General features: G+C 57.6%; 2 protein-coding genes across 2 annotated transcripts in view; both read left to right on the top strand.

The window, feature by feature from the left end:
- Nucleotides 1–14,430, top strand: part of HMCN2 (hemicentin 2) — a 150,304-nt gene extending 135,874 nt beyond the window's left edge. Inside the window, exons 86-98 of the mRNA XM_027616876.2 lie at nucleotides 474–743; nucleotides 4,054–4,203; nucleotides 5,534–5,671; nucleotides 5,773–5,894; nucleotides 6,233–6,470; nucleotides 7,650–7,712; nucleotides 7,854–7,976; nucleotides 8,734–8,868; nucleotides 9,850–9,978; nucleotides 10,510–10,830; nucleotides 11,485–11,604; nucleotides 12,494–12,620; nucleotides 13,618–14,430. Of these exons, the coding sequence (XP_027472677.1) occupies nucleotides 474–743; nucleotides 4,054–4,203; nucleotides 5,534–5,671; nucleotides 5,773–5,894; nucleotides 6,233–6,470; nucleotides 7,650–7,712; nucleotides 7,854–7,976; nucleotides 8,734–8,868; nucleotides 9,850–9,978; nucleotides 10,510–10,830; nucleotides 11,485–11,604; nucleotides 12,494–12,620; nucleotides 13,618–13,963 (2,282 nt within the window). The 3' untranslated portion in view covers nucleotides 13,964–14,430. The remainder of the gene's footprint in view (nucleotides 1–473; nucleotides 744–4,053; nucleotides 4,204–5,533; nucleotides 5,672–5,772; nucleotides 5,895–6,232; nucleotides 6,471–7,649; nucleotides 7,713–7,853; nucleotides 7,977–8,733; nucleotides 8,869–9,849; nucleotides 9,979–10,509; nucleotides 10,831–11,484; nucleotides 11,605–12,493; nucleotides 12,621–13,617) is intronic.
- An 8,052-nt stretch (nucleotides 14,431–22,482) lies between these two features.
- The window catches only part of ASS1 (argininosuccinate synthase 1), a 50,293-nt gene continuing 49,091 nt past the window's right edge, over nucleotides 22,483–23,684 (top strand). Inside the window, exon 1 of the mRNA XM_027615272.1 lies at nucleotides 22,483–22,578. The gene's annotated coding sequence lies outside the window, so the exon portion shown is untranslated. The remainder of the gene's footprint in view (nucleotides 22,579–23,684) is intronic.

The raw sequence follows: 23,684 nt of genomic DNA, 5'->3' as shown, positions 1-23,684 counted from the left end.
TGTGATGCCTTTCCTCACAGCCGCTCTGGAGGGTTTGTGGCAGTGAGTGGTCAGGGATGGCCATCTTTCAGATGAGGAGACGGAGGGTCAGGGAGCCACTTGGTGAGACTCACCCACAGCAGGTGACGGGGCCCCCGTCTCCCATCTCGCACCGCGTTGGAAACGTCCCTGTAATGGACCCAAACACCAAGTAGGCACTAAGAACAAATGTCTCATGGCATGGAGAGGCGCTTAAGATTTACTGTGGGATGAAAAAGGAAGGAAGCAAGCAAGCAAGCAAGCAATGTGAGCACCACGGTCACATTCTGGGAAACAGTGTCTGGAAGGAAATACTGTCAGAACAGTAATTGGATGTGATGGTCACTTGTGATTCTATTGTCTCCGTCCTATCTCTGCATTTTCTAATCTGTTTGAATGAAGAAACATATACAAATAATAAAACGTGCCCTAAAGCCACCCCGGGCCTCCCACAGGTGCCCCGGTGTTCCGGGTGGAGCCCCAGGACGTGACCGTGAGATCCGGGGAGGACGTGACCCTGCAGTGTCAGGCCTCGGGAGAGCCAGTGCCCACGGTGGAGTGGCTGCGAGCGGGCCAGCCCTTGCGGGCCAGCTGGCGGCTCCGGACCCTGCCGGATGGGAGCCTGTGGCTGCAGCGCGTGGAGGCCGGGGACGCGGGCGCATACGAGTGCGTCGCTCACAACCTCCTGGGCTCCGCCACGGCCCGGGCGATCCTGGCCGTGAGAGGTACGGGGCGTCCCTGCTCAGCCCGTGGGGGACAGAGGCGGGATCTCCTGCTCAGTGGGGATTTGTGTGTTGCTTATGGGGGACGTGGCCCCTGCCAGCTCCCCCACTCTTCTCTTTGCTTAGAGTCACAAACTTAGGAGGAGCCAGCCGGCAGGGACTGATCCTACCCACCGGGCCCTTTACAGTTGGGGAAACTGAGGCTCCAAGAGGCTAAGTGTGGGCCACTCGTACTGGACGGGTACCCTGGCCATTCCTGCTTACCTGGCACAAAATTGGGTCTTCTTTTGGGGGTATTCCACAATTCTGTGAAGCAGGGAGAATAAAACAAGGACATCCGTGGTGCCCCCTTTGGGGGTTGTTGGGTAAAGTCTGAATTAGGCCATGGTAGGGAGGCGGTAACGGATGCTGCTTTCTGGCATCAGAGACCCCTGCCACGTCGGGCCTCCCCGTTCAGCTCCCTTCCGCCTGGGGCCAGACCAGACTTCAAAACAGAAAAAAGGACTATCCTGAGAAACCACAGCAAAATGACTCAGACTGCACAATGGAAAGTCTCCGGATATTACTTCTGAATGTCATTTCTGTGTCTCTGTAGCAAATACCCCCTATCTGTGGCTTTACGTTTCTGTCCCCGGCCACGGCGGCCGTCACTCATCTGTCTCCACACACACTGTCAGATTACTTCTTCACAGCTCTGTAGAACACCTTTCCAGGCAGCACCTCTAGACTATCAGGACTTGGGACTTGACACGCTGCCGCTTGCAAAACCACTTGAAACCCACTGAGCGAACCCACGGCGGGACCCTTTCTGGCCCCTGGTCTCCTCATCTCCTGCAGACAGGGCTAGAACACCCCCCACACACAGCTCTGGAAACCCCGGGGTCCTCTGACACCCGGCCACAGATGCTGCCTCGGGGGCAGCTTTCGGTCTGAGCGGACCCTCCCTTTATTTCAGAGCTTGGTCCCTGTCCCTGTCCTCTTCCGTTCGGAAGCCCCCACCGCAAACCACCTAGCCCTGCATGTGGCTTCTGGATGAGTCTCCCAGGGCTGTCATAGCAAAGTACTACAGCCTGGGTGGCTTCTCAGAAATGTAGTGTCTCTCAGTTCTGGAAGCCAGAAAGCTTAGATCGAGGATAAGCAGGGTTGGTCCCCTCCAAGATCTGTGATAGTCTGTCCCATGCCCCGACCCTAGCTTCTGATGGTTTGCTGGCAACCTGTGGTGCTCCTTGGCTCACAGAAGCATCGCCCAAATCTCCACCTACAAGTTCCCATGGCGTTTTCCCCCCGGGGAACATGCCCGCCTCTAAATTTACCCTTCACATAAGAACACCAGTTACTAAGTTAGGGCCTGCCCTAATGACCTTATGTTAACTTGATCCCCTCTGTACAGACCCTATCTTCAAATAAGGTCACAGCCTCAGGTCTGGGGATTTGGACCCCTACACATCTTTTTAGGGGACATCATTTAATTCATAACAGCCTCCTTACTTTTTAAATGGAAACGGCCATGTTTAAAGTCTCCTATATGCTAATTACAAAAAGGCCAGATAAGTTGGAAACGAATCTCTGAGGAAAAAAATGACTTACCGATTTTCTCACCTCCTTCAATGACCAGAAATAGCCATCTCAGCCATTACTACACTTTTTTCCTTCGAATGTAAAGAGATGCGCTTTTTCCTTTTTATAAATGAGGCCAAATTTATAGGTTGCCCTTACAACCCACCTGTTTGGACAACATCCCATAACAGTAAACCCAGCCTACATCTTCTTCCGTGGTTTCATATTCCACAGGGATGCTTTCCTAACTTAATTGCTATTTTTTTAAGGTTTTATTTGTATTTATTTGACAGAGAGTTCTAGCACGAGCGGGGGGAGGGGCAGAGGGAGAGGGAGAAGCAGGCTCCCCGCTGAGCAGGGAGCCCAATAATGTGGGGCTCGATCCCAGGACCCTGGGATCATGACCTGAGCCGAAGGCAGACACTTAACTGACTGAGCCACCCAGGAGTCCCTAACTTAATTGCTGTTGGCTTTGTTAAATAAGCAACAGGTTTAGGGTTTTGTTTTGTTTTTTTTTCCGGTCCCCTTTCTGAAATGGACACCGTGATGCACATCTTTGTGTGCTCGCCTGAACATGTCTATGGGATAAGTCCCTCCAATGGGGCATGGCTAGGTGAAGGGTGTTTGGGGGTTTTGAGGATCCCTCACCATGAACACTGTCTTCTCTTCCTCATTTCCCATCAGGCTGGGCAGCCCCTCCAGGCCTCATAGGAGGCAAGAGGCTGCCGAGTCACCCCATGGCTGAGAAAGTTGACAGTGGCTCGTCATCCCCAGCCTCCAATTTCTCATCCCCTTCGAAAGATGCCAGGCCACGCTGCTGCATTTCTTCTCTGCCCCCGACTTCTTCCTCTTCCCTTTTTTAAGAGGCCAGGGGTAGGTGCACGGCCTGCTCCTCTGTCCCTCCCATAAATCCCAGAGCTGCGGATGTTGATAAGAGACATCCCAGATGGGCATCAAATCTCATCAAAACCCCCAGCTCCGGGCTGCAGGAAACGGCGCTGCTTCCTGGAATCCAGAATGAACCAGCCCCCTGATTTACCCATTTAGGATCCTGGCAGTTGAGTGTTTTATGTTATTTTTTCGACAGATCATGGGCAATTGGTTGTTAATTTCCCCAGAGAGCTGACGAGCGAAGAGGCAGGCTAGCTTCTGTCTCTCCCCCGGAATGCCATCTGTGCAGAGGAGACAGCTGGCACATTAGCCAGAGGAAGCACCCTCTGATGAGGGCTGGAGAGCGCCTGCTTGCAGACCGCCCGGCTGCTCTTGGAAATCCAGCTGCGGGGCGGCTGGAGCCAGGGCCACAGGGGATGGAATGAAGGATGTTCGGGGGGCAGCATTCAGGTCCTGGCCCGGTGCCCTGGCTCAGAGGAGCATGCCAGTCCCTCCATCAGGAGCTCCCGGCATTTTAGAACCCAACGGGTCTTTGGCACATCTGTGGTCCCACCTCCTCACTTTATAGATAAGCCAACTCAAAGGTGTCTTGGGGGCCTGACCTGCCCAGATTTCCAGGAAGGTGACAGCAGAGGCAGAATTAGAAGCCAACACCATCCCAGGGCACGGTGCCTCTCAAAAGCCTCTCCCTCTCTCTCAGAGCCAGGATCCCCTGGGCAATGAGTCCATCACCCACGAGCTGTGTGGCCTTAGGCAAATCATTTCCCCTCACCGAGCCTCAGTTACTCCTCCGTGAAGTGGGTAACAGTACTGCTTACTCTAAGGGCATAGAGGTAGGTAATGTCACCATTCTCCCTCCACACAGGGGAGCCCCGTGGGAGCCGGGGCAGCATGTCTGGGGTGATCAATGGCCAGGAATTTAGCAGGGCCACCCTCAACACCAGCGTACAACAAGAGGCACGCTCTGGGATCACCACCATCCGGAGCAGCATCAACCACATCCCTGCGAGTGTGGGTAAGTAGGGGGCAGAGCTTCTCCTGCGCCTGTGTTCTGAGGCTGGGTCAGGGCCTGACGGCTGGAGGAAATCTGACTGCCCCGAAGCCCCGAGTCCAAGCCAAAGTGGATTTAGGTGCGGGCCACTTCCCCCCCCACCCCCAACTACCTCCCAACAAAACAAAATAAAAATCAGACCGAGACGGTGTGAAATAATCAGGATACGTGAATACAGTCAGATGATGATTTTTGAGGTCACTGATGGCCAAGTGAGGTTCCCCCCCACTGTTAAGAGCCCATAGAAAAGGAAGGATTAAGGGGTATAGCCTGGAGGGGGCAGAAAGGAGAAAATGAGAACAATAAAATTAGCTCAGAGGCCCAGAGCACCAAGGAATGTCCACTTTCAAACAGATTCATATGTCAGTGTGCCCCAGCAGATGGAATGTTCTGGAGTGATGTTGCAGACCCTGCTGTCTCGCCCTTCCAGGGCACCCTGAGGATCCAGAGCAGGGAGGGGGCAGTGCTAAAGCACCTCCAGAACTGCCCTTGACCACAGGCCTGTGTGAACTGTGTGGGGTCAGGGAGCTCCGGCTGGGGGTGACTCCAGGTGGGCTGTCAGCAAGGAGCGAGGGAAGTGAGAGCCTGCCCAGATGCAGGTGCTGTTTCTAGCTGCCCAGGCAGGAGCCAGGGAGAAGCAGCTGGCCCCAACCCAGGTGGGCCGGCCTCCAAGTGGCGGAAACAGGCTGTCCTGGCTGTGAGCACCGGTCCTCCGCACCTCTTTTCGGAGGCGGCCGTTCTGCTGAGAAGCTCAACCATCCCTGACCCCAAGCAAGTGGGGTTTCCCCATCCCCGGGCTGAGGCACGCCCTGCCCTGCAAGGAGGGCTGGGCATCACGTGAAGATCTGGGAATCCATGTCCAGAGCAATTTTTTGGCCCTGTTTTCCAAGTCAATGGCCTTCCTCTCCCAGGCTCTTCTGGAAGGTGTCTGTAAGTTCTGAGACTTGGTTGATTTTCAGCTTGGTCCAGCACCTATGTCCCAGGCTCTGTGGTGACCCAGTCACCCTTAGGATTTGTTGAACTGAGTTGAATATCAACAAGTTACGTGCCCTTCTTTGTATACATATATTCTGCTCATTTTCACAACCTCTCCACAAACTGGATATTTGCCTTCACCCCTTCCCAGGTTCTGATCCGGTAACTGACTCAGGTGATCACAGGGCTGGGCCTGGGCATGGAGGGAAGGGGCTGAGCCCTCCTGGGGCAATAAGGAGCTACAGAGGGATCTTGAGCAAGGAGAGTGGTACCTTTCGGGATCTGGCCCTGACCCAGCCTCCACGTCTGCCCCATGCAGGGCCTCTGATGCGGGTGCTCGTGGTCACCATCGCCCCCATCTACTGGGCCCTGGCCGGAGAGAGTGGGGACACCCTGAACGGCCACTCTCTGACGGGTGGCAGCTTCCTGCAGAAGTCGCACGTGGAGTTTGCCACAGGTGAGCGGTGGTCTCCTCCCAGGTCGGCTGGGTGGGGCTGAGGCCTGAGCCCAGGGCCTCTCCCCCATGGTGACTCCAGGCTGGGCGGGGACGGATTACAGGGGAGCTGCTCACGATGACCCAGGAGGCCCGGGGCCTGGATCCCAATGGCCTCCTGCTCCTTGATGTGGTGGTCAGTGGCGTCGTCCCCGAGAGCCTGGCTGATGCAGATCTTCAAGTGCAGGTGGGGGCCGGCCCCAAGGTGTGCGGGATGTGGGTGGGGGAGAGAATGGGATGTGCTGCCCCAAGCACCCCCTCCTGACACCCCAGCACTTAGCCCAGTGGGAGGATGCCCTGGGCCCAGCCTCTCAGGTGTCTTCCCCGTTTCATACTTAAGAATGCCAAAGGGAAGTCATCTGCTCAAGGGGGCCCAACTGGCTGGAGGAGGGGGTGGAAAGCCCACCAGCCCTCCACCTCCAGGCTTCCTGGCCCCTTGAATAGGAGGCTGAGGGTCCTACCCCTTGGAAGCCGAAATCTGGGACATTATTTGTCTCCCTCCTTCCCTTCCTCCCCCTTCTCCAGGACTTCGAGGAGAGCTATGTGCTGATGGGGCCAGGCCGTCTCTTTGTGGGCTCCACACAGCCCTTCCTGCAGGACAGCCTTCCCATGTTCCTGAGATGTAACCACAGCATCCAGTACAGCACGGCCCAGGGCCTCCAGCCTCCGCTGGTGCAGCACCTGCGGGCCTCAGCTATCAGCTCGGCCTTCGACCCCAAGGCCAAGGCCCTGCACTTCCAGCTTACCACAGCCCTGCAAGCTGGTGAGGCCCCCACCCTTTGTCTCCACTCCCCACTGCCCCAGCTAAACACCCAGCAGGGGCCCCAGATGCACCTGGCTGAGAGCCAAGGGGACAGCCCACCTCCTGCACCCGCTGACCATGGGCCAGAAACTCGGGACTGGGACCGCTCAGCTCCTTGTTTGCTCACCTGCAGCGTGTCCTCGCTCCCGTCCAACCATCCACACCCCCAGTGGGGACACAGCTCTTTGGGCCACTCGTCTTCGAACCCTCCAGAGCCTTTTCCTTGGCCCCGTGGTGAAGGTCCAAGCCCACCCCCCACCGGGCCGCTGTTGAAGACTCCGGCCATATGCCACCTCTCTGCCCCACCGAGGCAGCCAGGAGCCTCTGCTGGAGCCCCTGGCTGCCCACACGAATACGCTGTATATACGCAACCGGTGCATGCTAAAGATACACCCGGTACCAATATTTGAGGCCCCAACTTGTTTGTAACGTTGAACATGGGACTGTGGTAAGGGCACAGCTTTGGGGTCGGGCAGACCCTGGTTCAAACCCAGCCACACGATTTCCCAGCTGTGGGACCTTGGCGGCAATGCCCTGGCCCTCTCTGAGCCTCAGGGTTCCCACCTGTAAAATGGGCATAGTATCCCCTGCCTTGGAGGGTATCAGGGGTAGCAGTGTTTTCTCTAAAACCCTCACCTGGCACCCAGTGACTGCTTTAGCAAGCATGCGGTCCTTATAATAATTTAGGGAGTCTGGTCTCCTGTCTCCAGGGCCCAGTCTGCGCCAACCCCTGTGCTTGCTGCCGCCATCAGATGCTATCATTTACCCATTCTGTGCATCCCCTCTCCCACCCGCAGCCTGGGGCCACGTCCACTCCTCTGGATTCTCAGGAGTGCGTGTTTGCGTGCACGGACAGCCTGTTTTGTACTTTTCTATAACGATCTCTCCTGTGTCTGCCAGCTTATGGTCTGGCCGGCCCGCCGTGAGCCCTCCGTGGCGTGACCCACAGCCAACACCTCCAGCAGGCCTGGGCTGAGGATGGGGTCTCAGACGCGCTGGGCGTCAGCCTGGCTCAGGGCTGAGGGGGCATCGGCCTGGCCAAGCTGGCAGGAGAGAGCTATGGCCAGGGCTGCTGTCTGTCCAGGGGCACCGTGGCCGCAGTGCCCTGGCGTCCTTACGACCTGTCCCTTTGCCTTGCAGAAGAGAATGAAGTTGGCTGCCCAACGGGCTTTGAGCTGGATGCCCAGGGAGACTTTTGTGTGGGTGAGTGCCTTTCGCTCCCTTGGCCCAGACGAGGGAGGGCCTCCCAGCCTGGGATGGATGATGTGTCCTGGCCAACTGACAGGAGGGTCTCTGAGCACAGACCACCAGAGCTCTGCGCCACCGCCCCCCCCCCCCCCCCAGACAGGGACGAATGTTTGGACGGCCCCAACCCCTGTTCTCACTCCTGCTACAACGCACCTGGTCGCTTCTCCTGCTCCTGTCCGGCGGGCTTTGCCCTGGCCAGGGATAACAGGAACTGCAGAGGTGAGTGGGCCCACGGCCAAAAGCTCTCCTTGGGGTTAGTTGGCCTGGGTGTGTGCGGGGTGTTCCGGAGCCAGGACCCCAGCCAGGGGCACACACCTCAGGACAGGGCCTGTTCCTGGCAGCATTGGATGCCAGGCTGGGGGTGGCAACACGCTGTTTCCATTGGGAATTTCCTGCTGCGCGGGCTGCAGATGGGAGAGGCTCAAGTGCTGGGGGTGCTAGGGAGCCCCAGAGACATACACGTGGCCACCCCGTGCTCGTGGCGTGCGCACCTGCTGAGCCCGGACACGGCCTTGGGCGCTTTCCCGCCACTCCTCTGTCACCCCCAGCCGACTGGGGTTGGAAGCGAGTGGACACGCATCTGCCTGACTTGCTCTACTTGGCCCCTTCACAAAGGTTCTGGACAACAAATCTGACTGTAGGACACACAGATGCTGACCCTCCCCAGCTACGTGCCTTCACTCCCAGCAGCAAGACCTGGCCCTGCCAAGTCTCTACTGCGCTTTGACCCGGGTGCCCATGGGGCATCGTCTGCAACCCCCTATCAGAGGCCCCACACCCAGGCCTGTGGGTCCCTGGGGGTGGGCTCTATGTTTCTGGGGGAGGGGCAAGATGATGGAAAGAGTGAGCAGGAGGGGTGGGGCCTTCTTGCCAGGGGCGCCTGGGCCTGGGGAAGCAGCCTGCGTCGTTAGATTAGCCAGGGTGGGCCTGGGGGGACGTGTGTTCACGCAGCCCCCTGCCCCCGTTTGCCCCCCAGATGTGGACGAGTGTGCCTGGGATGCCCACCTTTGCCAGGAGGGACAGCGCTGCGTGAACCTCTTTGGGTCCTACCACTGCCTCCCCGACTGCAGGCCTGGCTTCCGGGTGGCCCCTCATGGGGCCAGCTGCGAAGGTGACAGGGGCAGGATGTGGGGCTGTCTGTACTCCAGTGGTCCCAGGCTTCAGCAGAGGAGGTGCTGTGTGCCCCGGGGCCTCTGGGCCTCTGGGCCTCTGGGGAAAGCAGAACTCTCTCGGCGGAAGGAGCAGTGAGGCCGGGGAGAAAGTTTGAGCTGACCAGGTCAGGGATGGCAAACATGCTCTGTCTGTTGCCACTCGCCCGAGATCCCCTCCTGGATCATGGCCTGGCCTAAAGACGGCCTCTGGATCCTTCTCAACACAACTTCTCCAGCAGCCACTAGGAATCAGCTGCAATTAGCCTTTGAGATGAAACTCAGGAGCCGCCCTGGATGGGTGACTTCCTGCTCCAGTGTTCTAGAGCTTCCTGATCATGGGTCCTCTGGCTCCCCGGAGAGGGACGAGGCCGCCCAGTGCAGGGGCAAAGTGCGGGGGGAACTGGAACTCGGGAGAGGAGGTGACCCCGGCTCTGTGGCCTCAGGGCCCACGGAGCACCCTGTCCACCCAGACGGCTCCTCTGCCTCCTGCCTCCCTCCCGCCCTCACTCCCTTCTTTCTCAGCAGCTCTCAGAGCTCTTTCCCTGAACCAGGCTCCTACGGCCTTCTCGAGCGTGATCCAGGTTTTTCCTGAAGAGGTCCTGTCCTCACCCCTCTTCGCAGATAAGAAAACCAAGGCTGGGAGAGGGAGAGTTACTTATTCAAGGACCCAGAGATAAGGCAGAGCTCGGCCCCAACCTGGGACTCTGCCTCCAAAGCCCACCTTTTAAGCCCCTGCTTTGTTTCTGGACCCAGAACCTTCTCTCACTCTCCAAACCTGGTCTGATTGGGAGAGGTGGTTGCAAACACTGGCGTTCCACCTGGTGGCACTGAGGTCGGAGGAGGGGCCGGAGCGAGGCCCAGAGGTGGGGAGGCACGCTGTGGCGGCTGGGAGCAGGGGGAGGGGCCCGGCCCCACCTCTGTCCACACCCCTGCCTCCGCAGATGTGGACGAGTGTCTGGAGCAGTTGGATGAGTGTCACTATAACCAGATCTGTGAGAACACCCCAGGCGGGCACCGCTGCAGCTGTCCCCGGGGGTACCGGATCCAGAGCCCCGGCCTGCCCTGCCTAGGTACCGGGACACACAGCCGCTGTGGGAGCCTGGGTTGGACCTGCCTGGTGCACAGGCAGGGAGTGTTTCTGACAAGGGTGTTGTTGAGTTCTGTGACCAAAACAGCAGCTAACGCTGCCGGTGCGCCCCCATGTGCCCAGATCCGTGCTTTGCTGCTGTCTGGCCCCGAACCTCACCCCCTACCCGGCAAGGTCACCTCCCCTGGGAGCCCAGGAGGAGGGGAGGGTGGGCAGAAGTGGGTGGGTCTCTGAGAGGCTGAGCAGGGAGAATGGGCCTCCCCAGGATGCTGAAGAACCCTGGCGTCTGGGATGAGGCCCGGAGCTGGGGAAGGGTGGGGCCTCCTTGAGCAACAGAGGCTGGAGGCGGTGCAGGAGGGGGAAGGCTTGCGGGCGGGCCCAGATGCGGTGGGGGGAGGCCCCTGGATTCCGGGGAAGGCTGGAGATCAGGAGAGATGGCTATAGTCAGGTGGAGTGGCCATGGCGAGCCCTCTGAGCCACCCCTGGCACCCTGCCTGGCCTTGTTCCTTTCCAGATATCAACGAGTGCCTGCAGTCACCCAAGACCTGCGCCTTCCAGTGCCAAAACCTCCAGGGCGGGTACCGTTGCCTGTGCCCCCCAGGCCAGACCCTGCTTCGTGATGGCAAGACCTGCATCCCACTAGAGCAGAGTGAACAAAATGTGACCACCCTCAGCCACCGGGGCCCCTTAGTGTCTTGGCTGCGGCCCCGTGCCCCCCTTTCCTGGGGCTCCTACCACGCTTGGGTCTCCCTCCGGCCAGGCTCCGGGGCCCTGAGCAGTCTGGGCCGGGCCTGGTGCCCCACTGGCTTCATCCGGCAGAATGGCGTCTGCACAGGTAAAGGCCAAGCCCCAGCCGTCCCAACTGGGGACACACCCACTTCATCATATGGAGCTCCTAGGCCGGATTTGTGGGCACCACCCCCCATGTTCAGAACCCCAGGGCTCCCGGCAAGCAGGGTGGGCAGGGCAGGCAGGTCGTTACATCCTGGCTCCATGCCATCTCCAAGCCCCAGCCGTTCAGATGGGTAGCGGGCTTCCAAGAGGGGGATGGAGGATTTTCCCAAACCATTCGACTTCTGGACACCTGACCCACTTTTGAGAAACACTCCTTTTGGTGCTCAGAGGTGAGGCAGTCAGGGAGGGAGGTTTGCAGGAGGGAAGGAGACTGTCACAGGTTGACAGGAGGCGGTGAACTGGGACTGGTGGGGGTGGGGGAGCGGGGACCAGCCCCTAGGGCCCCCGCGAGAGGCTGGTGCTGGGCTGCAGAGGCAAGGGGAGGTAGTGTGGAGGGCAGACCTGCTTCAGCGTTCCCACCTTCCTGCGGGGGCACAGGGGTCTGTGCTGGAAGCAGTGTCTCCCCGCCCCCCCAACGCCTGGGGGACAGGGGGTGGGGGACGTGGGGTGGGGGACGTGGGGTGGGCAGGGTGGAGAGCTGGGGGCCTCGGTGACTCAGTCTGTGTCTCTGCCCCCACCCGCACCCCTGGGCCAGACCTGGACGAGTGCCGGGTCAGAAGCCTGTGCCAGCACGCCTGCCGGAACACCGAGGGCAGCTACCAGTGCCTCTGCCCCGCTGGCTACCGCCTCCTCCCCAGCGGGAAAAACTGCCAGGGTGAGCAGCGGCCCTCCCAGTTCTGGGCGGGCCAGGCCAGGACTTCATGGGAAGGGGGGGGGGGGCTCTCTCCAGCTGCTTCTCCATCTCACATGAGGGTGGGGCAGGGAGAGGAGCTCAGAGCACCCCAGGGGCCCACAGCCAGGCCAGAAGCCTCCAAGCAGGAACTACGTGTGAGGTTGCATGAGCAGGTTCCGAAAGCAGCCCTGGAGGTGGATCGCAGCTCTGCTGTGTGTCCCCAGGCAGCTCACTTCACCTCTCTGAGCCTCAGCCTCCCAGGGAAATGGGGCTAACACAGTCCTCCCGGCGATGGCTGGATGAGACCTGGGGAGGGCAGGCACGGAGACAGCATTCCAGCCAGGCAGCAGCTGCTGAGCAGTGGGGAGCCCCCTAACTCCCAAGCCAAGGTGCTCTCCTGAATGTGCTCCGGGGCTGGGGCCGGCCCTGCCGCTTGCCCCATCCCAGGAAAGTGGGAATCGGCCTGCCTTGCCTGTCTCCATCCCTTGCTCTCTGCCATGAGGATCTGTGAATGTCCTCTGAGAAGGGTGGGCCTTCCACAGGGACAGACGGGGGTCGTGGGCAGTCGGCACTCTGGGTTCGAGGGCAGCCCCCATCTCTTCCAGACCCTGCAGCCCAGCTCCAGGTTCAAGAGGTCCCCAGGGTGCCCACCTGGGGAGACTGGGGAGGTGCTCAGGGCCTGCCAGCTGGGCTGTCCTAGATCAGGGTGGCTGGGTTCAAGGGGAGACGGGCTGCCCGCCTTGCTGGTCCTCTGAAGGCATTTCTCTCCTGCTTCGCCCCTGCTCCCATGCCTTCTGTGGTTCCTGCCCCAGGCCCCTCCATTCGCACCACCTTTTCATTCCCCCTCTGTTTGCCAACCTCCCCCACCCAGACATCAACGAGTGTGAGGAAGACAGCATCGAGTGTGGGCCCAGCCAGATGTGCTTTAACACCCGTGGCAGCTATCAGTGTGTGGACACGCCGTGTCCGGCCACCTACCGGCAGGGCTCCAGCCCAGGGTAAGGGCTGAGCTGGCTGGGGGTGGATGAGGGTACACTGTCTGCCAGGGGCTGGGTGCTTACATTCTGGCTCCTGGACGGCTGGACCCTTTCTCCAGAAAGGCCATGTGTCAGGCAGGGGCCCTGCTAGGGCCCGTGGGGTCAACCCTGCCAGAATTCCCGAGTGGGGCATCTGTGCCCACAGAGCAGGGTGCCCTCATGAAAAGCACCTTCCTGCAGCCACTCGGGGTGCAAGTTCATTTGGACATTAGCGTTTAGTGCAGTGATGCTGTGGCCAGAGCATAAGGCCCTGGGGGCAGACATGTGTACACATACACGTGAGACACATGACTACACACAGAAAACCCTAGACACAGGTACACACACACACACACACACACACACACACACACACACACACACACACACACAACACCACCCAGAAACCCCCCAAAGTCCTAGGACTCTGACACACACTGGCACACAAACACAAAACACATCTCCTTCACGCCACTCACTGTGGCTACAGATACTGGTAAAGATGCACACACATGGGGACCTTGGTGGACCCAAGCTGTAGCAGTACCTGTCAGGGAAGGTGACTTGCCCTAGACTCTACCAATTGGGAAGCCTAGGCTGGGGGGGAGGGGGCATGGATGCCCTGGCAAGGCTAAGCACGTTGCAAATCCAGAGCAGGTGACTCAGCTCTGGGGTTCCCTGCGGACCTGGAGGGCCCTAAATTGTATTGCCCACCGGGCTGCCCCAGGGCGTGCGCTGGGAAAGTCCGATGGGATTATGGGACCCGCTCCCATGGGAGGGGGCACGTCTCTAGCTTCTTTGGGCCTCAGTTTGCTGATCTCTAAGGTGGGCTAACAGTGGTGCTTGGAGAGAAGACACTGGGGCCGAGGGGAGGGGCAGCGCCTGGGAGTACTGCGGGGCTTGGGGCTGAGGGCCGGTTTATACCGTCGGCCCCCCGCTCTGCCGGCCACCCGAGTCGGTCCGTGTGTCCCGCCCGCAGGACGTGTTTCCGACGCTGCTCGCTGGACTGCAGCGCGGGCCGCCCCTCCACGCTGCAGTACAAGCTGCTGCCGCTGCCCCTGGGCGTGCGCGCCCACCACGACGTGGCCCGCCTGGCCGCCTTCTCTGAGGCCGGCGTCCCCGCCAACCGCACCGAGCTCAGCGTGCTCGAGCCCGACCCGCGCAGCCCCTTCGCGCTGCGCCCGCTGCGCGCCGGCCACGGCGCCGTCTACACCCGCCGTGCGCTCACCCGCGCCGGCCTCTACCGGCTGACCGTGCGCGCCGCCGCGCCGCGCCACCAGAGCGTCTTCGTCCTGCTCATCGCAGTGTCCCCTTATCCCTACTGAGGGGTGTGGCCACTGGCCGCAGCTTTTGGGCCAGTGACCTCCGGGGTTGGGGGACAGGGAGGAGCGGGCCCAGCCCCCACCAAGCAGGTGGCCCTTGCCCTCACCGCCACTGGGTGTGGCAAGCGACGTCATCTCCCACCCCTGTGCGTTCATCGAGCCCTTCAGCAAACAGGACCCTGCCTGCAGCCTTGACCCCAGGACAGTGAGGACCCGAGCTCCCCCTACCCCCGTGGACTGCTGCCCTTAGGTGGTGAAGCCAGCCGGCAGGGCTAGCGGGCAGCCTGCTTGTCTGACCGGCTCCTCCAAGGCTTGCCCCAAGCCCCAGGGAGCCCTGGTTGGGACAGAGCACATAGGAGGCCCGAGGAGAGGGACAGACCCCGGGAGGGCGGCAGTGGCTCTCCTGTGCTCCTAGTTGGTGTTGTCACCCTGAACCCCGCGCGTATACCTGTAATATAAAACCGTTTTCTTTTAACCAACTCGATTTCTTCGCCCACTTATTTTGCTTTGGTAAGGAAGGGCTTCTCCTGGGGCGGGGAGGGGGCGGGGGAGGAGACCACCACCCTTCTGGTCCAGCAGCCCTGGGCCGCAGGCAGGAAGGTGCTCTCTGCTGGACATCCTGCAAGAAGGTGGGGAAGGCTGGAGTGGCGGTGGGCTGGGGGAAAAAGAGGGAGTCGCGACCAGAAAGGTAAGGGTGTTGGGTCAGATCCTTGGGGCCTCTGGGCCATCGCGGGGACTTTGGCTTTGACGGAATGAGCTGGGAAGGGACAGGATTAGAGCATCTGTGTATGTATTGGCGTGTCTCCAGTGTGCTGGGATAGGGTCTGAGCCTCAGGGACTCGGCAGAAGGGCGGTGCGCTGCTTGTCTTCCCACCCCCGGGCCCCGCCCTGGGCTGTCTGCAGCCCTTGCATCAGCGACCACCCTGTGGCCGGCTGCCCCTGGCCACGGCCTCTGGCAGAAGGAGGCTCTTTTGCATGTGGTTTTGAAGAGGAGAGACCCTTCCTTCCTCCTTGTTCGCCTTGCTCAGTGTGACACTGTCCCCTCCCCGTTTGTATCCTCATACTCTCATCTGGGCAAGGAGGAAAGCCGTCTGAGTTATTTCTCATTAAGGGGTGGATGACAATCAGACTATGTAAACGGGGACTTCCAGCAATGCTGGATTAAACGCTGCTGGGTTAAATCGCTGTGTCCATTTGACAGATGGAGAAAATGAGGGTCGGAGAGGGGACATGACCCAGCCACTTGCTGGATAGGTGACTGGCTCATGGTTAGACTGGAACTCCTGGCTTCCACCCGACAGCCCCTCCAGAATCTTCCCAGGGCACTTCCACTTTCAAAGCTGTTTTTTTGGTTCTGTTTTTGTTTAAACCAGGGGTCTGCACACTTTTTCCATAAAGGGCCAGTGCTTTTGGCTTTGCGGAACAGTCTCTCTTGAAACCACTCCCCTCACCACAGCAGAGCTGGAGGGCCACGGTCAGCGCAAGAGTGAATGAACGTGGCTGTGTTCCAATGAAACTGTTAGTGGGCACTTACGTTTGATGTTCATACAGTTTTCACATGTCACGAAATACTCTTCCTTTGATTTTTTTCCAACCACTTACAAATGCAAACACCATTCTCAGCTTGCAGGCTTTATAAAAACTGGTGGGGACTGTAGTTTGCCATCCCTGATTTAAGTTAGCCACAGAAGTCACTAATGGTGGGATTTCAGGCTGGGTGGAGGAGAAATTCGAGGGGGCAGGGTCCTCCAAGCCACCCCCCCATACCCATTTGTCCAGCACCCACTTATGAGGACCTTCCCTGGGCTAGATGCCCCTCTTTGTGCAACCCTAGGGGCCACAGGTCACAACTTGAGCCCTGCTGTTTGCTGGGCTGTTAATTTTTTTATGGAGCCCACGAACAGGTCAGTCCCAGGGTGAGGCACTGCAGAGGTGAGATGAGCGAGGGGAGGTGCCGCCGACTCCTCTTTCACCCCTGCTGTTTCTTGCCTGCTGCTTCCCAGTCTGCCCCTGGCCCTTCATGTTTGCAAACTGTCTGTTGAATGTCCAGGGCCGTATGGACCTGAGTTTTAATTCTCCCAGGCGATCCAGAGGCAAGACAGAGTATGCCCATTGCAAAGACGAAGGAATGGAGCCTCAGAGAAGGTGAGCCACCAGTCCAAGCTCACATAAGCCTGGAGCGGGGAGAAGAGCTCAACCCAGGCCTTCTGACTCCAGAGCCCAGGGAGGTTAGCCTGCAGGCTCCCCTGCCTCCACTCCCCAAAGAAAGGAGGATGGGGATGAGGGAGAGGGCCCAGAGAAGGATGAAGAGGAGGGACCGCGGCAATTCAAGACCTGAAGAACCCCCAAGGGAGTGTCCATTCAGTTCTGCCTCCTTCCTCCCCCACCTTCTAAATTTCCATTTGCGGCTGGTGGAAAGGACAGATTGCTCAATGTCTTGCAGCGAGCTAGTGGCAGACTTGGCCTGGAATCCGGGCTGGGATTCCCAGTGTTGTGCCCCCCACCCCTGACTCCACCCACCCCCGCCCGCATCCACTGGGATGGTCCCCTTGTGGAGGAGGAGCCTCCCTGGGGAGCTGCAGGTGGAGCCCGCTCCAAGGGAGCATAGGCTTCCACTTCTGCTTTTCCAGCTGCCAGCAGGCAATCATTGGCCAAGGCCCCATCCGGCGACCCAGCCCCCTAGCACCACCTGACCTCCAGGCTGAGGCTGCCTGGAACCATCAATGGTGGTAAACAGCCCTGCAGGTCACTTATTAAACTCCCTGATGTAGTTTTTCCAAGAACCCAACTACTGGACTCTGTGTTCCCTCTGGGCAGGGACGGGCCACCTGGGGTCCGGCCTAGAGGACAGTCTTCTTCCTGGAGCCAGTGCCCAGGCCTGGGCAGCAGCAAAGTGGCATCTGGTGCCAACCACGAGATGGTTGTGGGGTGACATGCTTGGGGTCGCCACGTTCCCAGGCTGCTTCGTGACTAGCAGGTGCAGAGCCCTTGAGTGGCAGAGGAGAGACGGAAGACAAGAGGGGCCTACTCCTTGGTTAGACGCACAGGCTCTATCTATGTTCAGACAAGTGGCCACAAGAGTCAGAGCCCACCCTTTGGAAAGCCAACCTGGATTAGAGGGGGTGGTGAGCGTAGCCACAAAGGTGCAGCGTGGTACAGGTGAGAGTTGATGATGGTTGAAGACAACAGCAGTGGGGAGACAAAGAAGGGTCCAGAGCCTTCTGTTCCTCCATTTTGTTGCTGAAACTCCAGGCATCTACTATGTGTGAGCATGACAGATAGCATCAGACAAGGGACTGATCTGGTGGGGGGAGGAAGGGAGGGGTCAGAGAGGCATCGCCAAGGGACGGCAAGTGCAGAGACCATACGGCAGCAAGGAGCTTGACATGCCGAAGAAACCACAAGCAGGCCAGTGCAATCAGGGTGTAGTGGGTGAGGGCTGAGCAGGAAGTACAGGGTTCTACATTTGATGCTAAAAGTGACAAGGGACCATCAAAGTCTTTTTTAAAAACATTTTAATTCGTTAATATTTCCAAATATATCTCTAAAAATTAAAAAAAAACTCAATAAAACCTCCTTATCAACAATACCATTATCACATCTAGTAAAAAAAAAAACAAACAAAAACAGTAATTCCTTGCCGTCACCTGTCAGTGTTCAATTTCCAAATGCTCACAAAGAGGGTGTTTCTTTTATACTTAAAAAATCAGGATCCAAATGAAGTCTATATATTGTGATTAAGTACATCCTTTATGTCTCTTTTAACCCTAAGCTCCCCATCCCCCCTTTTTTTCTTAAAAACTTAAAAATCAACTTTATTGAGATATAATTATTCCAGGAATGCAAGGTTGGTTCAACACTAGAAAATCAGTCAATGTAACTTACCATATTTATAGAATCAACAGAAAATCATAAATGATTATCTCAACAGATAGAGAAAAAGCACTTGACAAAACTCAGCCCCTACTCATGATAAAAACTCTCAATAAACTAAAAGTGAGCTTCTTCACCTGATGAAAAGTGTCTACAGAAAAACCTGCACTAACATCACGATTATCAGTGAAAGACTGAATGAATGCATCCCCCTAAGATCATGAACAACACAGGGATATCCACCCTCACCTTTTTTATTCGACATTATACTGGGGGTTCTCACCGTTGAAATAAGGCAAGAAGAAGAGACACAAAGATAATACAGGCAAACGTAAGATTGCCTCTATTCACAGACAGTGTTATCATCTATGTGGAAAATCCTAAGGTATTTACAAATATCTACTAGAGTTAATCAGCGATATTAGCAAGGTTACAGAATATAAGGCAAATATACAAAAATCGGTTGTATTTCTATGTACTAGCAACAAATGACAGAAAATGAAATTTAAAACATCGTGTACAATAGTAACAAAATACTTAAAAGACTTAGAAATAAGTCTAGTGAAAGATAAGCAAGAACTGTACACTGAAAACAAAACATTGCTCAGACATCTGAACCAAGATGGATCCTTTGGCATTCCCATTGAAATTGAGGACTTTTATACCACCCATCAAAGATGCACCAACCTCCCAGGTTTCCCTCTTCTCTGAGTAGATTTGGCTGATTGCCTGAGAATAGGCCTCCACCTGGCAAGTCATCCAACCCGGCCAGTCAAATATCCATCTCAAAGCTGAGCTCTGGAGTAGCCATATTGGTGATTCCAAGAAGGCCTGTCTCTTCTAGCATGAGAAATGATCTTTTTCACACTGATGCCAGGAACCCCAAGCCTTTCCCATAATCACCACATACCTTCCCAACTGGAGGATGTCCAGCTGCACCTAGTTTATTTGGAACACCTCATCACCCTCAGGGAACTTACAAAACTCCAGCTCTTCTAGCTCGGGTCCTGCTAGTCTATCTCCTTAAGATTCTTACCTGAGATTTCACATCAAATAAAGAAACCGTTTTGTGACACTCAAGGGCATATATTTCAACACTATCTGAGAGATAAACTTTTGGTTTAAAACAAAAATTGAATTCATCACAAATGAAGATCATCTCAAGATGTAACCTCCTATAGGTTGGCCTGGCCGTTTGAGTTTCTTTCTCATTGCTCATGTAAATAGCAACTAATACTTTTCAATAAATAGTTTGAAGTCTTTTTAAGTGCTGGAAAATTTAAGAATATATAAATAACTAGAGGGGTATACCATGATCATGGATTGAAAACTCAATATTGTTAAGATAACCACTTCCCACCCCAAGGCTGATACGTGGTTATTGGAATCCCCAATCAAAATCCCAGCAGGCTTTTTATATAAACTGGCAATCTGTTTCTACTATTTATATGGAAATGCAAAAGACCCAGAATATCCACAACAATTTTGAAACAGAACAAAATCGGAAGACACACACTCTGACTTGAAAGCTTATTACAAAGCTGTAGTAATCAAGATGGTATAGTATTGGCATAAGGATAAATAAATACATAGATAGATAGATAGATCGATCAATGGAACAGATGAGGGAGTCCAGAAATATATTCACACTTACAGGGTCAACTAATATTCAACAAAGTTGCCAATGTAATTCAATGGAGAAAGGAAAGTCTTCAACTAATGTTGTTTGAACAACTGGGAACTGATAGGGGAAAATGAACCACCAAAGTTTTTAAGAAGGGAGTGACTTGTTCTGAGTTTTTAAGAACTCTCTGCTCTTGGTGGAGAAAGGATCTGGGGGGAAGGAGGGGCGGGGAACTGGAGAAGCACAGAAATGATTAAGGAGGCTAAAACAATGGTCTGAGTAAGAGAAGATGACAGGCCAATGTGGGGGAGGTGGAGATGGAAAGGAAGGGGCAGACTCTGGATACATGTAGAAGATACGAACATCCCAGACTCCAGCACCTCAGTTTCTCCACCTGGTCAGGCCTAGGTGCTACTGTACTTTTAGAGGCGCCACCCAGGGTCACTTACTAGAGGTATATAGGCTCCTTTAGGAGCCTTGACCTGGGTGTGGCTGAAAGGCAAATGCCACAGTGGCTGGGCCCCAGGTGGGGGATCCCCCCTGGCCATGCTCCAGTGCTGGACCCAGGACCTGCTCTGCAGGGTGAGGGCTGGGGCAGGGTGTGGATGGAGGCATGCAGGTGGAAAGTGGCTCATCGCGGAACCAGCCAATACACCCTGGCCTTGATCTCTGGCTCTCATCCACTCTGGCGCCCAGTGGGCAGGACCCCTACTGGCAGCTGGGCCCCTTTTCCTTTCAGAAGAGCGGTGACACCACTGTCCCTAATGTCACCAGCACCTGTGCGTCAGTACGGACAGTCCCCTGGACTGGAGCCATTTCTGCCGCAGAGACTAAAGGTCCCCACAGCCTGTGACCCTGGGACTGAGACCCTTGGTGCCTCTACCAATTCAACTCAAGCCTGAGCTAGAGCAGAGGGTTGGGCCAGAGCTACAGACACCGGGGTGTAGTCCTGCTCTGCCACTAACATGCTGTGTGGCCTGGGGGAAGATATGCCCTCTCTGTGCACTGCACGTTCCCGTCTGCAAAATGGGGATAACAGTCACAGTGACTTCATATAGGCTAGTCGTGAAGAGCAAGTGAAGGTAAGGAGATAAAACAGTGCTTGGTGATAACCACAACGGTGTAATTGTGCCCCAGATCTATCCTAGACTGGCAGGGGCTCATCCCTCACCCCACCCTCTTAATAAGGTCTGGGTAACGGGGCTTCTTTCTGGGGCCACCACTGGCTTTGGGGAGCTTGGGGGAACGCCAGGCCTCACTGCCTGTTTCCCTCCCCACTTCCTCTGTAATAGCTCCAAGGAAGTTTTCCCCCTATGCGCCCACACTCTCCCCAACTTTCCCAAAGGGCAGTGACATCTTAAAGGGACAAACAAAGACCTAGCACAGAGTCATAGAATGGAGACAGAGAGGACAGCAGAAATGCTCCCCCTACTTCCCCGCCTCTGCTGGAGAAGGAAGCTGCCCAAGGCTGCACAACCTGTTGCAGGTGTGTTGTTTTGGCTGTTCGCTTCCTGCTAGTGTGGAGGGCCAGGGGCTCAGTGAGTGGGCTAAGGGGGCCAGCTGCCATCCCCCCTCCTGGCAGGAAGATGCCTCAGCTCACCCAGCCCCACGCAGCTCATAAGGGGCTCCTTGCCATTTCGGCCACTTCTGGGGGTGCCCGAGGCTGGGGGCATTTACGGGGACTGAAAGCCATGGCTTTGCTTGTGAATTGGTTTGATGCCTTTTCCCTCTTGATGGACTCACACGCCTGGCCAGGAGTGCTCAGGTATGGGATGGGGGAGCTGCTGGTAGAGGGACTAAGTGACTAAGTGAGCAGCCTTCACCCCTCTCTGCCAAGAGTCCCTTTCTCTGGCTGCTTCTTGGTTGCAGGAAGGGGCCTGGGACAGGGCTGCCTCCTTACCACAAGCTACCCCCTTTTACAAGATGGCTGAATGGCAAACCAGCAGTATGGTCTGGGGGCTCCCACCTCCCAGGGGGTTCAGGGCTGAGAGGACTCGGTGGAGCCAGTCCTATCTATGGCGTGGCCTTGAACAGGTGGGCACCTGCTATTTCACTCAGTTGTGGTTGCAGTGATGGGTGCTCTGGGGCCTCTAAACCAGGCTGGCAAACGTCTGACACACAGAACCTTCAGAAGGCCCAACTGGGGGTAGCCGCTCATTTCTTTGTGCAAACAAGAAGCTTCACCTCTGTGAACCTCAACTGTGAACCCCCGCTGCCCAGTGGCTTGGCAGTTGGTCAGTCTTCTATTCACTATTTACTGGGTGCCCCGGGGAGTTTGGTCAGGCGCCAGCCTCTGGGGAGACAGCCAAGAACCAGCCCTGGACCGAGGGATGAAACCCCGACCTTCTAGTGCCGCCTCCACCTGGGCTCCGGCTCAAGGGGGCTACTGTGGGGGAAGGGAGGGGTTCCGAGGTCTGCAGAAAGGCCACCACGGGATAAAAGTGGACACGAAACTCACCGCACCTAAGGGACTTTTTTTTTTTTAAAGATTTTATTTATTTATTCATGAAAGACAGAGAGAGAGAGAGAGAGAGAGAGAGGGAGAAGCAGGCTCCCAAGGAGCAGGCAGCCCGACGCGGGACTCGATCCCAGGATGATGGGATCATGACCTGAGCCGAGGGCAGACGCTGAACCATCTGAGCCACCCAGGCGCCCACCTAAGGGACTTTTATTCCCACTCCCACCCCGGAGCGGTGGCAAGTCTCTGGCAGGACGGCCGCGGTCACCCGGCCAGTTGCGCGCGGTCCAGCCACCGCCGCGCCCCGAGGAGCCGCCTGCCCGCGGGCCAGGGCGGGAAGACCCGGGCCGCGTGCACTGCCCAGGCGCCCTCGGGAGGACGTGCGGCCCCGGGAGCCCGGCGGGGGTTGGGGCCCCGCGAGGGCCGGAGGGGGAAGGGGGCGGGCCAGGAGGGAGGGAGTGACCGGGCCCCGCCCACCCGCAGGTGGCCGCCCTCGCTGAGCGGCTCCGCGTGGGGGCCGGGCCCGGGGGCGGGGCCTGTCGCGCGCGGCCCCCCCTCACGTGTCTCTGGTCCCCGGCCCTGCCCCCGGCCCGGTGTTTATAATCCGGGATTCGCGACGCAACCGGCCCTGCTCCGCCGCCTGCCGCCGCCGCCTGGGCCACGGTAAGGAGCCCCCGGCCCGAGACTCCCCGCTCCCACCCCCTCGCCTAGGAGACACCCTGCCGCGGGTCCCGCCGACAGCCAGCCGAGGAGGCCGAGGGGACTGCGCACCGGGCTCGCACCTGGACGGGAGGGAAGGAGGCCGACGCCGGGGCTTCTGCCGTTCAGACGCCAGGCGGCCGGATTCCTGGGACCCTCGGGGGTGGGGCCGGGGCGCGTGTCCGCGAGCTCTGAGGGGGGCAGGTCGGGTTATTTGTCCCCTTCGCGGGCCGAGGTCCTTTCTGGAGTCTCCGTCTCTAATCCAGCTTTCTTTATGCCGGAGCCTCCCAGATGGAGACCTTGGGAGTCCGGAGGGTGTGGGGGTTCCCGACTCTCTCGCCCGCTCTCTGGCCATCCCCCAGTCTCTGTCTCCGCCTCTCTTTCTCTGCGTGAAACCAGAGTTCCAGCCCCACCTCTGCCCCTCGTCCCGGGGCTTGGGCGTATGGTCCCTCCCACAGCCCCGAGCCTCAGTTTACCCTGGGCAGATGGGCTGCGGGCCCCACAGTCTTGGGTGCGACTGCGCTCCCTCCCCTGCAGGGGGTGGCAGTCTCTGCCTCCTGAAGGGGATTAGCGTTCCCCGCCCAGGTTGGGCCGGTGGCCGCGCGGGGTCGCGGTGCCGGGTTTCTGGCTGGCTCCCCGCTCCGGGCAGTGGGAGGGGCCGCTCCGCAGGAAATGTCCGCCGTCCGGGCTACTGTTGTCTCTGGCACCTTGGGCGGCTGCGCCCTACAGGGAGGGAGGATCATTGTGAAATGGAGGAAACTCCTCTCCCAGCCCGCCAGGGCTCTTCCTGAGGAGGTCCCGTGACCCGGCCACCTCAGTGTTCCTTTCTGCGCAGTGGGAGCGTCTCCTCCGGGGCATCGCGGTCTGGCTGCACATCTCAGGCAGGAACAAACCTGTCCTTTCCCCAGGGATGGATCAAATAGACCCTGGGCTTTGATCCTTCTTTCCCAGCCCACAGCTGGTGACAGGGCAGATTGTGGAGCCAGTAGACCCAAGCCGGGAAGGCAGGCCACCACTAGGTGAGGCTTGGGTCAGGTCAGCCGCCAGCCTCCCAAGCCTCAGTTTCTCCA

Source organism: Zalophus californianus, chromosome 13 (genome assembly GCF_009762305.2).
Source record: "Zalophus californianus isolate mZalCal1 chromosome 13, mZalCal1.pri.v2, whole genome shotgun sequence".
In the NCBI taxonomy this organism is placed as follows: Eukaryota; Metazoa; Chordata; class Mammalia; order Carnivora; family Otariidae; genus Zalophus; species Zalophus californianus.
The sequence above is the reverse complement of the archived record's forward strand: the minus strand, read 5'-3'. Positions and strand labels throughout refer to the sequence as shown.